Source organism: Pipra filicauda, unplaced genomic scaffold, assembly GCF_003945595.2.
Source record: "Pipra filicauda isolate LSUMZ 115617 unplaced genomic scaffold, ASM394559v2 scaffold8_size5757611_pilon, whole genome shotgun sequence".
Lineage (NCBI taxonomy): Eukaryota > Metazoa > Chordata > Aves > Passeriformes > Pipridae > Pipra > Pipra filicauda.
This window is the reverse complement of record NW_024105087.1, coordinates 700,994-717,564: the sequence shown is the minus strand read 5'-3', so window position 1 is coordinate 717,564 and position 16,571 is coordinate 700,994. Positions and strand designations below refer to the sequence as shown.

At 50.8% G+C, this 16,571-nt stretch overlaps 1 protein-coding gene across 2 annotated transcripts in view; it reads right to left on the bottom strand.

Annotated features, from left to right (window-relative positions):
- Nucleotides 1-3,291: 3,291 nt before the first annotated feature.
- Nucleotides 3,292-16,571, bottom strand: part of LOC113990034 (dentin matrix acidic phosphoprotein 1-like) — a 31,323-nt gene continuing 18,043 nt past the window's right edge. Inside the window, exons 2-6 of one of the 2 annotated variants that reach the window (XM_039391004.1) lie at nucleotides 7,160-7,400; nucleotides 6,251-6,327; nucleotides 6,114-6,155; nucleotides 5,381-5,635; nucleotides 3,292-5,221 (exon numbers count right to left, since the gene is read on the bottom strand). In XM_039391004.1, coding sequence (XP_039246938.1) covers nucleotides 3,950-5,221; nucleotides 5,381-5,635; nucleotides 6,114-6,155; nucleotides 6,251-6,307 — 1,626 coding nt within the window. In that variant the 5' untranslated portion in view covers nucleotides 6,308-6,327; nucleotides 7,160-7,400 and the 3' untranslated portion in view covers nucleotides 3,292-3,949. Of the gene's footprint in view, nucleotides 5,222-5,380; nucleotides 5,636-6,113; nucleotides 6,156-6,250; nucleotides 6,328-7,159; nucleotides 7,670-16,571 lie in introns of those variants that run through there. The other variant, XM_027725102.2, reaches the window with a different exon arrangement.

Genomic DNA, 16,571 nt, shown 5'->3' with positions numbered 1-16,571 from the left:
GGCCAGAGAAACGTAATCAAACTCTCCCGGCCTCACTGAGTACTTGGCAAGGAGTGGTTCCCATCACAGCAGGCATAGAAGAGAAAATTCCATCAGACCTTAAGGGAGCCTACAAGAAAGAAGAAGAGAAACTTCTCACAAGGGCATGTAGTGACTAGCCAAGGGGGAATGGCTTCAAACTGAGAGTAGGTTTAGATTGGATATTAGGAAGTAATTATTTATTGTCAGGTGGTGAAGCACTGGAACAGGTTGCCCAAAGAAGTCATGGATGCCCCATCCCTGGAAGTGTTCAAGACCAGGCAGGCTCTGAACAGCCTCATCTAGCGACAGGTGACCCTGCCTTTGGCAGGGGGTTGAAACTATGGCACTCAGATCACCATAGGAAGCCCGGGATATTTGGCTGTGATGTCAAAAAAGCCACTGCTGGAGGGAGAGGGAGTCTGTGAACTCCAAGGGTATCTCTGTTTCACCCACCAACCCAGGAAAATAAGAGTGTTGAATAAATGCAGCTTGTGTGCCCTGGCTGCCCCAGATCCAGCTGCCACAGCCAGGGTCAGCACTGCTGCCTCCCACTGCTTCAGCCACACCAACTACTTATTAAAAATAGACTTTTTTCTTCTTGGAAAGGACAAAAAAACCCCACAAAAAACCAAGAAACCTTTCTTTTAGGATGATGCAAACTTATGTTTTCTCAAACCTAAATGCATCCAAAAATACCTGCTTTAAGCCCTAGTGCTGATTCCTGGGTAAATCACTGCATTCAGCTCTAGAGGCCACCCCAAACGCACAAAAAATGTCATGTGGGTGGATAAGAAAAGCGTACATTGATGTGGACACTTTTTATCCTTGCCTAACCCATCAGGCAAACTGGCCCTTACAACTTCATTGCATAACCATCACAAAACTGGAGGCAGAAACATCTCCAGTGATGGCAGAGCCTGTGGCTAATCTTCCCAGCTGCTTTGCCTGCCTGGCTGACAGCAGAGAGCAGGAGCACCCCCTTCCAGTGCTCACTCCCCTCTGATAAACAGGCACATGCCACGAAAACCAAGCACACGGACTGCTAAAAATGCCTTAAAATCCTCCAAGTGAGCATATTTTGGTCACACTCTCTCTGTTCATCCAAAACCTCGCCCTGTGAAGCACTGCCCGTCATCAAGGCCGTCCAGATGTCAAGCAGAGTGGCCCAGCTTGCACAGGGATGAACAGAATTTAGTAGGGATAATCCAGTGCCGCTAGTGTCCCCTGAAACCTGCCTGTCCTTGCAAACAAAATGCCAGGTTCTGGGCACATCCCTTCTTGGCGCCAGCCAATAGGAGCAGCTCCTTCCCTGTGGCCGGGCAGGTTTCCCTAGTGAAGGGCTGTTTCCTCACCCTGTAATGCCCGGGAGGGATGGTTCCGTGGGAAGCCGTCCTGGCAGGACCGGCAGGCAGCAGTCAGCTCTGGCACCGACTCCCGCAGTCAGCTCTGGCACCGACTCCCCGGCCTTTGGGAGCAGCCAGGCAGCGGGAGGCAAATTTTGGGCGTTGCTGGCAGGGACTGCAGCGCGTCCCTGGGAAGGCACGTGAAGGGGACCCACGTGCAGGGGGAGCAGAGCCAGCTGCCCCTCGGCACAGGGGGCAGTGGGGGTGCTGCGTGCCCTGTTTGCCAGGCACCCGCGCCTCCCGTTCAGATTAGACCCAAGTCAACCCCGTTTTTCTCTCCCTTTGCAGAGGGGAGAGGGTGAGCAGTCCCCTTCCCAGCTGTGCTAGGCTGCTGCTCACCCCAGCACCGCTCACACAAGGGTGAGGACGGACATAGGGCCATGCACAAACTGCAAGAAGCAGTTTAACCCCAGTCCTGCAGGGTCTTGACCGTCCTGCTCACAGCCTGGGCTCACTGCAGAGCCGCGTGGCACCCCTCGATTTCCTGAAGGCATCCGGAAAAAACCTCCCAGTCCCCATTCCTACCCCCGTCGGTTGTCCCCACGCAAACATCACCTCTGATGGCCCCAGGGATGTGGCCCAGCCCTGTGGCAGAGCCAGCACCCAGAAGGCGCCCGCTGCCTGAGCAGCAGCACCGCTTGGTGGACACCAGAGGGTTCACAGCAGCGCCCTGCCCTGCCCTGCCCCGCCCCGCACCAAACACGTCACTACTACAGCTTGAAACCAAACCGACAGCTGTCACTCAGCCCTTTTTGCGCTTCTGGGCTGCAGCCAAACCCATGCTTGCTGTCTTTCACACCAGCATTTTGGTACCCAAGACCCTGACAGGCATCATCACCATCACAGTATCCCCAGCTACTCACATAACTGGTGCAAGGGGTCCAAAAAATAAGGGGCAAGTCGTGACCGAGGTATTCCCTGTGAAGTGGGGATCAGTGGGGTGGAGGAGGGAGGGTCAGGAAAGAGACTCCCAGGGCAGCAACGTGGGGAAGCTGCAATTTTCAGAGCTGACCTTATACAGAAGAAAAAAAATTACACAGGGTGAAAATTGAAAACATAATTTCCACTAAAACCAGGAGCTGTTTAGCTCCCAGCCTTCATAGTGGTGGAAAGAGGCTACAAATTAAGTGTGGTTCTGCCATAAATAGTAAAAAAATTATTTCATTTCAGTACTAGTTCTTGAATTCTGCAATGCCCAGCAGTGACACTCTGGAGCCTGGGCAGCTCAAGGGCATCTGTCCACTCATGCTGGCCCCTTGGGGACTGTCCTCTGCAGAGCCACAACTCCATGCTGTAAAACTGCACAGCTACACAACAGCCCGTGGCTTCACCTGTCAGCATCGATACCCACGTTGCACAACTCATCATACACATGTGAACAAGGAAGAATGCCCTGAGTGGGATTTTAAATAAAGAATGTGTTGTTTACTTGCTTGCTGGTAGGAGAAAAAAAAAAAGGTACGTGATAACACCTTTTCCCTGCTTACCTGCATTTGTGCTGCAGGGGACCTGGTACCAGAGGCCACCCTGGGGACCCAGAGCTGGTGGTCCAGGAGAGCCCTCATGCCCTGGAACATCTCCTTCCCAGCACCTCAGGAAGAGCAGCACAACCCTTGCTCACATTGCAGCAGTGATGGCCATAATATAGCAAAGCTCCAGGCCCAGCTCCTTGGGGTCATTGGCCAGATTTTCCACTCCACTACACGGTCACCTAGAGGCAGGGGTGGCTTTTGAGGTACCTGGAAATGGCAGGCATGGGAACACCTTCAGCCTCTGCTTTCCCCCTCGCCCCAGCATGCTGTGGCTCTCCATGCAAATAGCCTCCCCTTTGCTCCCCACTCCCTCTAGTCTGGCTCCAAATCGCAGCACAAGTCCCCTGGGAGAGAAGAACAGCAACACCTCAAACCACACCACTGTGGAGTTTGGTGGTTTTAATGGTAATTAAAGAAATCAACAGGGTACATTTCGGCTTTGAAATACAAGTGCAAAAAGGGTACAATATAATGTTTTCTGTACATTTCTTACAAAATATTACATACATCCCATCCTGAAGTGGTACTTCACACCCTGCTGCACCCATGAACCACATATGCCCACCAGCTGTAGCTTTTCCTTTTTATGTGCAGGACATGGAGCTAACAGAAAGCTCCAGCTGGAGTCTTGGCAGAGGTTTTTAGGGCCATGGTAGGTAAATATAAGGGGTGAACACAGGGACCTTTCTGCCCAGCATGCCCAGGAGTGCCAAGCCACCACTGTGCCCTTGGGACAAGTGGGCAGCATCACCCTGCTGGCATTCACAGCTGTTCAGAAAATGCCATTTCTTGCTGTGGTTTGGCATTTTCCCTGTGCCTGGCATCACCTACCTCTTCACACCCTGTGCAGTGTGCCCAGGTCTAGCTCTGGCGAACCTGACTCCATTTTAACCACAGCATCTTCTTGAGAAGAAGTCAACCAGGCTATATGGCAAATAAATTAAACCCCTCCTCCCCCAAACCCCCCACACCAATGAGGCTGTGGGGCACATATCAGTACCCATCCTGGCAGTCATTGTCATCGTAGTCAGCAGCAGGTTTGCGGCGGAGAGCGCCCAGCCGCCGCTTGCGAATCCCACTCTCCAGGCTCTGCAGCGAGCTGTCATCCTCATGGCTGCTGGTCTCGTGGGTGGCATCCTCCTGGGAGTGGCTCTCCTCATTGCCATCCTCCTCCTGGGACTCACTGTTGTCACTCTCTGGGGACCTGCTGTCCTCACCTGTGTTGTCCTCTGGGCTGCTGTCATCCTCTGGGGATGCACTCTGGCTCTCGCCTGATGTGCTTGGCACAGAGTCAGAGTCATTCTCGTCCTCCCGTGACTCCTCCACAGTGTCCTCTATGGACTGGGTCTGGTCCTCATCATCTTCCCCGGACTTGCTCTGGTCACCCTCTTCTTGAGACTCGCTGTCAGGCATGGATGGCACACTCCTGTCCTCAGCAGACTCCCAGTTCTCTTGCCCTTCCCAGGTCTGGCTGTTGCTATGCTCGTTCAATGTGCTCACTACATCTGGGAACTCCTGTGGTTCTTCATCTGACTGGTCATCAGTGCCTTCCCTGGACCTGCTGTCCTCATCCTCGCTGGAGGGGCTGTCCTCCTCATCCCCATCCTCCCTAGAGCGGCTGGGGCTTTTTTCCTCTGATTCACTGTCAACAGGCTCTTCTGACTGACTGTTGTCTTCCACGGATGGGCTGTCTTCTCCAGAGTCAGCATCCTCCACCTCTGGGGACCTGCTATCACCCTCCTCCCAGTGGTGGGAGCCAGCCCCCTGGACGCCCTCTCGGCTGTTCCCTAGGGCACGGCGGCCAGCATGGCGCACCCTGTAGCTGCTGCCCCAGCTGTCAAAGGCAGAGGGGTCGTCACCTTGCATGGCTCCGTCCTCGAAGTCATAGCTCTCCTCCTCCTGGCTGCTGCTGCTGGCCCCTCCTTGCCTGTAGCTCCGCTCATACCAGCTGCCCATGTAGTTCCTGTACCGCCGGTGGTCTGCCCCAGTGCTCTCACTGCTGCTGCTGCTGCTGCTGTCGCCATGCCCTCTGCCAGCCCCGGCATCCCCACGACCAGCATCGCGGTCGGGTTCACCCGCCCCATCGGCACCAGCCACGTAAGTAGGACCTTCTCCCCTCTCCTCTTCCCCATTCCCATCAAAGGTGTCATCCCCACTGTCATCCTCCTCATCCAGGAACCCGCCGGCGTGGGAGGGAAGCCCATTGGCTCCAGTGCCGTAATGGTCTCCGTTGTCACCGTCATCAGTGTCACGTGCATCCCCCTCCTGTGGAGGTGACAAACAGGGATGAATGCCAAGGCTTGCAGGTTGCAGGCACTATCAGCACTGCTCACCATACAGGCCAAGCTCAGCCTTGACCAATGCCAGATTTGAGGCCAAGGGAGCTTTCCTGGCAGAGCAGGACACACCTCTCCGCTCACTCACCAGGAAACCAAGGTCGTTCCCGTTGCGGGCACTTGCATCCTCGTGATCCACCTGATTCACGTGCTGAGCCTGCCCAACTCGGTCTCCCTTGTCTCGGCCACTGTGCTCACCGAGCTCCTCATCCACAGCATTCCCACCCATCAGGTCCCCAGCAAGGGCATTGTCCCCCCTCTCCACACCAACAGGAGGATGTCTTCCATCTCCACCATTTAGGAGGTTGCCCAGCTTGTTGACGTGCTCTTCATTTGCTGTGTCCTGGAGGCAAAATGTGACATGATGCTTTGGTTTATTAAACACCAACTACAGCACATTTTTACTGCTGCTGCAGGACATCATTCCTAAGCCATGCAAGTGCTCAAGTCTTTTTCATTGCTTGCACCTCAGCCCTTCAGATATTTCTGCTGATACAAAAAACCCAGTAGCCACCAACAAAAGGACAACTCAGAAAAGCCCAAACTGTGACAGTTCAGAGCACAGAAACTCCTTTTTCAGGGCCAACACAGCAGAAGGCATCAGGTAAGCTGGGAACATGCTCAGGGAGGCAAGTCAAAATGAGGTGAAACCAACCTAGCTTGAAAAGACCGAGTAGATGGGCAAAGCTCAAAGATCTGCAGAAGCAGCAGCTCCCCTCCCAGGTCCCTGGTCCAAGGATGCCTGCCCAAGGCTAGCTCCCCATCCTAGACTTGCTCCATGAGTGACTGCTACCTGTGGGACTGGGGCACCCCTGGCTTACCTCCTGCTGGGCGCTGGGATGGGTGGACTCATGGCCAGGCACCTAAACACATCCAGGAGACATCTGATCAGTGATCAGTGCACCCTGGTTGGGCCAAACCGATGGGGTTTAGGTGTATCTGTCCAGTGTGTACTTACAGGGTGAGCGCTGGCCACGGCCCAGAGGAGCAGCACCAGGAATGTAGCCACCCTCATGTCACCTGTGGTCCCTGTGGCTGCAACAAGGAATAAAGTAATTACACACTAGAGCAAAGCATTTGCACGTGCCTCTGGCTGTAACTTGGCCCCACAAAGCCCTTCCAGCTGATACAGCCTTGTCATCCTGGCACATGGTGCTCAGCCTGGCGTGTCATCAAACAAGCCAAGGATTAGTCCTTGTGCCACCTCCTGGCATCTCCTTTGCAGAAACCTCCCTGTAGTTTGGGATTTGAAATATTTGGCCATGCTCTGGCAGAGTTTTTGTCTAAGCATCATGAAAGAGGAGGAAAGCTCTCCTGAATGTCCTGTTCCCGCAGTAATGTCCACCCATCACCCAGGAGAGCTCAGTGGCTGTGACAGGAGCCAGCACCACAGATGGGCAGCACCATAAGTCTGTGGGCTGCAGAGCTGCACTTCCCACCTGGAATGGTCCCCACAACCCTGTAAAATCTCCCACCACCCCAAAGTGGAAGATGGTAGTAAGGTAAGCCCATGGAGAACTGCATCCCCAGAGACCGCTGGGTCAGCATTCCAGCAGCACTGCTGCCAGGCAGGCAGGTAAGGCAGTGGGGGCTTTCCTCCAGCTCTGCTGTCATTTTCCAAGTCCCTTAAGCAGCCCAGCACCACATCCCCATGGGCCACACTAACTGCACTGTGCATCACCCTGTGCCCACAACACAGGCACGCTCCTGATTTCTTCCCTTACAAACCAATTCCTACATCTCAGCTTACAAGCCTTGTGCTTTCTACCAAAACTTGTGAGGAAATCTACAACCCCTATTCCCAAACATTGCCATTTTTGCTCCAGGCATTTTCACCAGATCAAGCCAAAGAAACCAAAACTTTTACCTTAAGGTGTAGTGCAAGTCCACGTCTCCTCCAGTGCTGGGGATGGGATGAGCCAGCTGCCTGTGTTGGGATGCTCTGGGCTGTGTGCCCCAGCGTGGTCATGCAGGCATTTAACCGCTGGCCAGTGTCAGCCCCGGGCAGGGGGCAGCCAATGGCACCAGCGGGCAGCGCTGCCACACGTGGAGATGTCACCGGGAACTGGCCTCCCACGCTTCCGCTGCCCTCCGCCAGGACGTCGGCCCTAAAAAAGCTCCTTGTGGTTGCAGGATGACGAGATGGGCTGGCAGTTAATGACTGACTGCACTGACCCTGTGTTTTTACTGCTAAATTTATTCCATTCACACACTTCCCGCCATGACACACACAAACAACTACGGCGTCACCCACGCCAAGCACTGGACCCTGTCCCAGAGATGGCATCCTCCTAACCCGTGCACTTGGGAATGGTGTTTGCCCTGTGTCACGGGCCAGGGTGCTGAAACCCACAGGGGATGATTCCCTTGCCAGGTCTCAGCCTTCTCCTGTACATTGGGGCAGGAGCACAAAACCATGCTGGAAGGAAAGGACTTTGTCTATTCTCTTGCCCACTCAGGCAAGGGAGAAGGGAAATACTAAATGGAGGTGGATATGCAGCATCTCATCCCCTGCAAGGAGGGGGTGTAACATCCCAGCTCTCCTTCCAGCTACTGGACAGAGGGGAGATGAAACCTCTGCTCTGGAAAACACAGGCAACAACATGTGCACATGTGTATGGGCATGTATAGGCAATTCTATATATACGAGCACATATACACACGCTACATATACCCCAGGGATTCTTGGTGGCAGCATGGACCACCTACTCCAAACAGCATCATGAGGCAGCAGCACAGATGGACCCTCCTCACTCACAGGTACTACAAGAGGGAGTTTGCAAACCTCCAGAGGTGACAGTGCGACCACAGCTCTCTGCCCATGTGGAGTAGGACAGGACCAGTATGCCCCAGCCACATGCCTGGCTTTTCCTTCTGCCCCAGCACGGGTAGAAGGAAGGCAGCTTCCTTCCCTGTATTTAGCCATTGCTAAATCTTCTGTGCCCACAACACCCCCCCCTCTGCTGCATGTGCAAGCAGGTTGCTTTGAAGCAGGCGATGCATCTCTTTTCTGCCAGCTGGGCTCTCCCCACAGTCACCTGCAATGGCCCCTCGGCGCAGGATCCCAAATTCTCAGAGGTGAGTGTAGTGCCCAGGGAACATGGGCACACTGCAGGTTTACAGGGATTCACAGGAGATGGTGGCACTGCAAAATAAGTGACTGAAGGAAACTTGAGCAACAATGATTGAGTCAGGGCTCTGTAAATGGCGGGTTATCTGAATTTGCCCGGGATGTACCATCTGTAGACAACAGCATCCAGAAAGCATGCCTTGTGCTGTGACACCACTGTGGCTGGACAGAGCACCTTGTGATACCAGATTTGTTAGTCTGCTCTTGTGGGTGCCAGCTTAATTTCATTCTCCAAAATCTCCTGCCTTCTCCCCCCATCATCACCAGCCAGAAGACCATGTGTATCTGCCCTGTGAGGACTGCAAGGTGCCATGTGTGATGAGCATCTTCCTCCTGCCCCCTAAGCAGGGACGTCCCACTGCTTTCCCCATGGCCCCTCGGTCTCGAGGTGGTCACCACTGAGTCGTTTACTCTCACTCACACCTTTGGCAGATGTTTTCCCTCTTCTTCCCTGCCTGACCCCTGCCACAGCTACTGTGGGACGTATTTTCCTTTTGACCCAGGACAAAATTATACCCCTGTCCCCAGCCAGATATGAGTTCATGTTGCCAACCTTTTTTAGGCACCTCCAACAATTACCATGTTTTGTTGTATTTTTTTTGTAATGTCAAACCTGTATTTAACTCAACCCCCAAAGACCTGATGCTGCCTCACATCCAGGTGCTGTGGTGGAAGAAGGAGATAAACACCAAGCTGTGAATACCCAGCTCTTTTATGACACAGGTCACCCACTGCCCCGGAGATAAACACCAAGCTGTGAATACCCAGCTCTTTTATGACACAGGTCACCCACTGCCCCATCAGCCACCACTCCAAGGTCACCTCCCTCCCCTCCTTGAAACACCCCCAGCACCAGCACACCCAACAGTGCTCACTGTCAGGACCCCAATCTGACCCCAGGTCCCTGTGATCTCCAACAGCCCTGGCTCAAAAGACCAAGGTCTGTCCCCCAAATCCCTTCCAGAGATCATCCCACACTATCAGCTAGACCACCCAAGCAGATCTGCCTGCGTTTTGCAAGGAGAGGAAACCCCAGCCCACATATTGTAACCTGCCAATTAACCTTAAAAAAACCCCCAATAATATTAAGGATTATTGTTACATCAGAGGTGAGAAATGGACTGAGGGTGGGGGAAATAGCTGTCTGATGGATGTTTATAATGTCACTGGGCATTTCCCCAAGTCCTACTCTCCTGAGACGGTAGGTCCCTTGAGATGGCCGTGATGGAAAGCAGTGGGGCAAGGAAGATGTGGGAAACTTGGCCAGGCTAAAGCTGGCACCGTCAGGCTACCAGGGATAAGGTGGCTGAGTCAGAGGGGACTGGCAGGGCAGGTAAAAAGATGCAGGAATATCACTTCTCTGTTTGAAAAGCTGGACTGCACAGTGTTCATGAGGACAGAGAAAAGAAATTAGTGCAGACAGCAGCAGGGATTAGAGATGCCAAAGCCAAGAGAGAAATTGGCACAGCAGAGAGACAGCTGATACATAACAGCTGCTCTCCTCCGCTGACTGAGACATCTCGGCATTAAAACCAAGAAATTATTATTGTTCAAAAAAAGCACCATTCCCTCTATTTTTTCCAGTCCAGAGTATTTTCACAGTATTGATGTTGCTGGTGCACTTCTCTCCTGAATAAACCTTTGGGCTTTGACAGTAGCCTCAAAAGGAAAAGAATCAATGAATGAACTGGGGCAGAAGAGACTAGGACGAGAGCAGGACTCAAGCCTGCTGACACATCCTTAGCCCTCTCCCAAACACTCAACACCAGCTCCTCCTACCTTATGGTCAGACCCAAACCCAAATCCCTTTGCCAAGCACTTTCTGGTGACAAAGGCTACAATGCAGTGCTGAGGTTTCCATTTGGAGCAGGTGGGGAAAACCTGCCTCCTAAATATGCATTTGCCCCATAAGTGCACCAGGAATCATCTAGTGCCCAATCCTAAGGGATTCATTCCCACAGTGCTTCTCTAAACAGGGGTGTTCAGCCTTGCAAACCAGCCAGGTTCCCAAGTCACTGCCTGCTTTGCAGGTGGGTAGAGCACAGCTGGTGGCTGTGTGTGCAAGGAGGGAGAAGCAGCCTGGCTTTGGCTCCTCTGCACTCAAGGGATCTGAACAAAGGCATCACACCTGGTACCTGAAGCCTGAGTAAATATGGTCTGCGTTTCACAGCATTAACGTGACACATAACAGTGTAGCTAATGATAACATTTTAGGTGTTTGAAGAACAGCACTGATATTCCAACTCCCCCTGGAAGCAAGCCTTGAAGCTACAAATGCTGTGATAAGCAGCAGATGGAAGTTACCAGCATGGTTGTCACAGTGCAGAGGCGTGCACAAGCTTGGTTTATGCTAGGCCTTTAAAATTTGCTGTTTCTCTGCACTGGAAAAAAGACATCATAGGTGCCTGAGTCCTGGAGCCCTGAGTTACAGACACTCACAGGACCCACCCTAATGCTACACCTCTGCACAAGACCAACATCCCTCTGCCCTGGCCTCCGATAGCACAGAGGTAGGATTGTTAACCCATCCTTCTGTGTCTACCATGGAGTTTCCTTTACAGCCAGAGAAAACAAGCACTTTTAAGGCATCAATCATTTGTCCTATTTCAGATACCTCTTTCAGGAGGAAATGCATCACAGACTGTTTAAAGTCTCTGTGATGCTGTCGAAGGAAGGTGACCAACATGCTGATTTTGTCCTACCAACAAGATGCACCATTCCCTCTCCCGAAACACATGCAAAGTGAGCTCCTGAAACCCCTCTCTCCCATGCCAGCCCCACACTCCCTTAACTTCTGTTTCTAGCATTTTTATATCACCCTCCTCTGAGCAATGGGCTCCAGCAAAACCAGCACATCATCTTGACAGTCTGTCAGGATGAAGGCTCACTGGTGTTGTACCTGTTCTGTGCTACTTGGAAATTTGTGCTGCTTCTTGTTGCTGAGGCGAAATGCAAGGAGCAATAATTGCTATTCACATTGTGTCCACTGCAGCTGGAACTCGTGGCTGGACAGGTACCTTGGGCCATCTCTGCCAGATGTATGTGACCAGATTGTCAGGTCCTATAGATCCATATTCATCAGTCACTTTGGCTGAATTCACTAATTCAAGGCCGTGACTTCATCAGCTGTGAACAGAGTGCCACTGTCAGATCTAGCATGTCTTCCTGGACACAGGGACTGCTGCAGCTTGCTGCCCTCAGTCAGAATAAGAGCAGAGACAGAACCCTGGCTCTGCCTCACATCAGGGACCAGTTTTGGCACTGCTGGCACCAGTACCAGGCAACTCCAGTGCCACTGGGCCGTCAAAAGCTCAGCAGTGACAGCAGTAATCATAGAGAAAGTAATGGGTAGTTACAGCTCCTACAATCTCATTCAGACTATAATATCTTTTACAATCACTCCCTGCTCAGAATTGAATCCCTTGGGAGGTAGGAGCAATAAGTATTTGTTAGTAACAAGCTGGAAATTGAACAATAACAGATCCTTAATGTATGAAGCTCTCTTCAGCCACCTCTCTGTGCTCGCCCCCGCTCCAACTGGAACTGCGGAGATCTGTGCCAGACACCCTCAAAGCAGCGTGATGTCAGTGCTCTCAGGAAGGAAAATACAGCAATGATCTGGGGCCAGCTTTGCCCTCACATCAGTTGGCAGCCTGGGGTGACCTGCTCCAAGCTGCAGGTTGGACATAGGGGCAGCTGCGCTGTGTGCGCCTGTCAGATGTGTGTATGTCTAGTGAGTCACAGTACCCTGATTCCTTTCCTTTTCAGAAGGAAATGACTGATGGAATGGATTGTATGAAGCAGCCACTGCACAAGTGCAAATGGGTAATGTGGAGGCACGGGCTGCCCAGAGTGGGCAGAGAGGTCAGGACAGGGTTGGCAGCCCGAAGGATTAAGACATCTGTATGGAGTGCCAGACCCTCCTCCTGGACAGCAGTCAGCACTCCTCTGGTTCCTGTACTGTCATTATGGCTCACTTGGTCTAAATTTATTGCTGCTTGGTGTAGCTGGACAGGAAGCATTACCACAGTCCCCTGGGAGCCTACAAGCTGGATAGACACCATCAATGCAGCTCTGAGCAAGAGACCAGCAGTAATTTGGCTCTTGCCTCCAAACGACAGAAGCCAGTTTCCAGTGTTTTCTCCATTATGAGCTTCATCACGTGGAGATGCTGAGCAGCTGTGACCTAGGGCAGCCTAGGCTTTAGCCAGCCTTCTGGGTGCACAGAGTGCACAGCTCCATCAGAGAATCACCACCACTGACTCTGTGAGTGGAAAGTTGGGCCCATAGTCACAGCATCAGCTGTCACAACAAGGTTTGCACACTTCTTGCAGATGTGTCATGCATCAGGCCCCATTGGAAAGAGGGTTATCAGACCCTTCATCTGGCTTGGAGTAATAAATCATATCTCCAAGTTCGTCCAGTTTGCAATTACTTAAATTTCCTGAAGTGCTTGAACTGAGATATTCTGCCCTAACGCTGACAACATGCTTTTCCTTAGCCTTACACATTTTTTTTTTTTTTTTAATCTTCAAAATACTTACTTCTTTTAAGATCTGGATTTGTATGATCTTCTACTTATTCCCCCAGTGATCAGTTTACCCAGTCCAGATACCAGTCATAGGACTGGATCAACAGTTTACTCTCAACACTGTGGTGACTTTAACACTCTTCCTTGTTTGATCTATCAATGAATAAAGATTTTTTCCCCCCCTACTTGTTCTTTGTAATTTTGTACCAATCAACTTAAATGAGCAGCTGTAAATGACAGACCAAAGTCTTACACAACAGACTAAGTCTGTTGGTCAAATATATTCACACTCTATTAAACTTCCAGCTGAATTCAACGGTACACCTCAAAGGAGTTACATACGTGTGATTGCACGTGTTAATCACAACCTTTTGGCTCAAGCCAGTTCCTCTTCCCTATTCCCACTGGAAATTCCTCTTGTCGCTCTGTGTTTTTTTTCTGCATAGAATAATTCTGCACAGGAGATAAGGAACAGAAAGTCTGCAAGAAATGAATACTGGATAAGCGTTGACCCTCATGCACAGAATTCACACTTTTGCATAACCAGTCACAAGAAAAAGATGTGAAAATATGCTTGATAGGCAAGCAGGGAAAACTGATGCAAACAAATTCAAGCAAGGTGCTGTCTGGGGAAGCAGCATCAAGAACTGCTGCCTATTCCCAACCTGTGTGGTCTCACAGCCGTAGCAGGAACACAACACTCCCTTCCAACTTTTTTTAGTAACTTCAGGGCTCAAGTTATTGACAAAAGCTTTCCTGAGGATTTCTAATATTTGTGCCTCTTGAAATGTCTGAAAGCTCCTGCACTGCCTGCCTCCTCAAGTCATGTATGTAACTGCCTGTGCTGCGGGAGCAGCCCTGCTCTGCCCAGATGTAATTACATGGTACACTCCGTGGCTTTCTATGAGGAAGTGGCATCACCACCTCTGTCTTCCACCAGGCACCTCTCCAGAAGCAGCCCAAATGGGAATGCAAAGCCATGAAAGGACTTCCTTCGTCTGCTCAACCCTGCGGGAGCAGGAGGATCCCCGGAAGTGTCACCCCAGCTAATGTGCCGGAGCATCCTTTGCCTTCAGCAGAGTCTTGGCACTCTTCATTGAAGAAATCAGGCCCAAATCACAAAACCTCATCCAGCTCACCCATAATCCTCTCAGCATTGTGGGCTTAAGCACTTCACTACCCAGCCCATGTTTAAATCTCGCCCATGCCCACAACCATCATCTCTTCATATGACTAATGTGCTCCAGCAGGTAAGCTCATATCTTTCCATTCCCTCCAGCTGAAAATAAATGGAATAAAGGGAGGTTTTGGTTTGATTCACTTCCCCATTTGTTTTTCCTTTCAATGAAACCAAAACCCAAAATAAACCTAGTGAGAGCTGGCTGAGCATTAACACAAAGGGTGCACTCAGAGAGGCATCATCAAAAACACTCAGTTCCGTGATCTTTTCAGGAAAAGCCATTCCCACTAGCAAACCCAGCCCATGCTGGCTGTGTGCTGTACCAGGGCAGCCCCACAGCCCAGCATTGCTGTTCCCATCCCCAGCTACAAGTTTTCTGCTGAGCTGGGCTGAGGACTGACCCCAGCCAGGAATTGCTCTGAGTTCTTCCCACTCCACCTGCAGTGTGTGCTGTACTAGATTTGCTGTGACAACCATTTCCTTGGCCAACAAGGTGCTAAAGGCCGCGATTCCAACGCAGTGGTGCAGCATAGGGAAGTGCTGCCATGGTGGAGGGGTCGGATGCAGCACGGAGGGGCACAGGCATGAGAGGAAGAGATGGGCATATGCTGGGCACTGCAGACCCCTGAGTGATGCTCATATCACCAGCACTTGGGCTTGAACTTTTGGCTTTAGGGGTAACAAAGAAACAAGCAAAGATACAGTACTATTGAGAATTTTACGTGCAGAAGTATTCCAAACCATTATTCTTTCTTTCCTTCTCTGTAACTATTAGATCCTGCTGTAATGACCTTGGAAATTGTGGCTCTACAATGTGTGGTGCTGTTGATAGGTTGGTTTTTAATGGCTGTGGACCTCAGGAGATGAATTTCCAAGGGAAGACAGGCAACAGTCACAGATCTCTGCGAGGTGGTGCTTCTGCACAGTGCTCGGTTTGGCTCCAGTTTAGGTCCTGCTTCCCTCTGAGCACAGGAAGACAGACACTTGTGCCCACACGGGGAAGGTACATCATCCTTTTCCTTCCCACCACCTCATCCTATGGCAAAACTATAATTTGATTCCTCTCCCCTCAGCTATTTTTGGATTTTCAGCACTGAAATTAGTATAACTCATTCAGACAGGAAGTTGTTTCTACAGCACTAGAAAAGGGTACTTGGAAATGAATATCAGTCTTTGATTGAAAGATTGATGTCAAAAACCCTTTTAATAAAATGACATAAAAATGACATAAAAAAACCCTTTTCAAAAGAATGTTCTACTCCCTTACTCTCACTTCATTTTGGCAAAAGATAATGGAAACATTTTTATAACTGCACTGTGTAATTAACTAGGAGTTTCTGCAACGGTAAGGAAATAATCAAAGAGAGTTCTTCAAATAAAAGTAAATAGCAAGAAAATTAAATAAATAGAAATCAAAGTTTTACTACGTTAGGTACATCTTGAATATCCAGAGTATATCCAGACACAACCATCTGGAACCGTCCAGGAAGCCTTCACTCAGAAAGTAATTTGGCACCCAAACAAAAGAGGTGAGAAGGATCTGTATAAAAATCCAAGGAAATGACTGGGAACCAGACACTCATCTCAAATCAGCTCAGCTACATTGAGCCTTCTCTAAACCCAAACCTTTGCCTAAAGGGGAAATGAGCCCACGTCTTTCTGGTGCTGGGGAGCAAGTGATGAGGGACATCCTATGGCATGAGTGTTTCTCTCTCCTCCCTTCCCAACAGAAGGTCCCTGAAAAGCAAGCTGGCTGCTTGCTGTTCCCTTCTTGTTTAGTAAATTTTGTTTTGAAATAAACATCTCTTCAAATACCTTTCCCACTAGAAAACTAAAACATGCTGGGTGTGGATTGCCTTCTAAAACTGCTCCCCTCAGGTAATTCACAAGTGGTATTTTTAAACTTCTCCCTCGCTGAACAACAGACATTACACCCACCCACCCACAGACACGTCTTTTCTCTTGGGAGGGGCTGTGAGCAGCGAGACATCACACACGCAGATGGCAGATTTGATAGGAGCCTGACCTTCATGCTGTCACGAACAACACAGGCTCCTCAGTATTTATTTCTATTCGAGGAACAGGCAGTTGCACAAAGTTGAGGATGCACACAGCAAGTGAAAAACCTGAAGGAAGAGAGGGGCAGTTGCCCAGGGTAGAAGCTGGAGGCACAATGCCACAGGGGCGGGTACCAAAACCCTCCTGTGCCCTGCAGACCCCTGAGAGCAGCTGCCCACTGCAGGGCAATGCCTAGCTGCCCTTAGCCAAGCCAAAATGCCCTGAGAGCTGCTGCTGTCCCCAGGCTCCCAGCAGCAAAGGAATCTCCCTGAAATGCTGACTTGGAGGCAGGGTAAAGACAGGCCCATGAGCACAGCAGAGCTGGTTTAGCCATACAAAACCACACTTGGGTTTTGCCGATTCCTGAGCAAGAGGGAGCC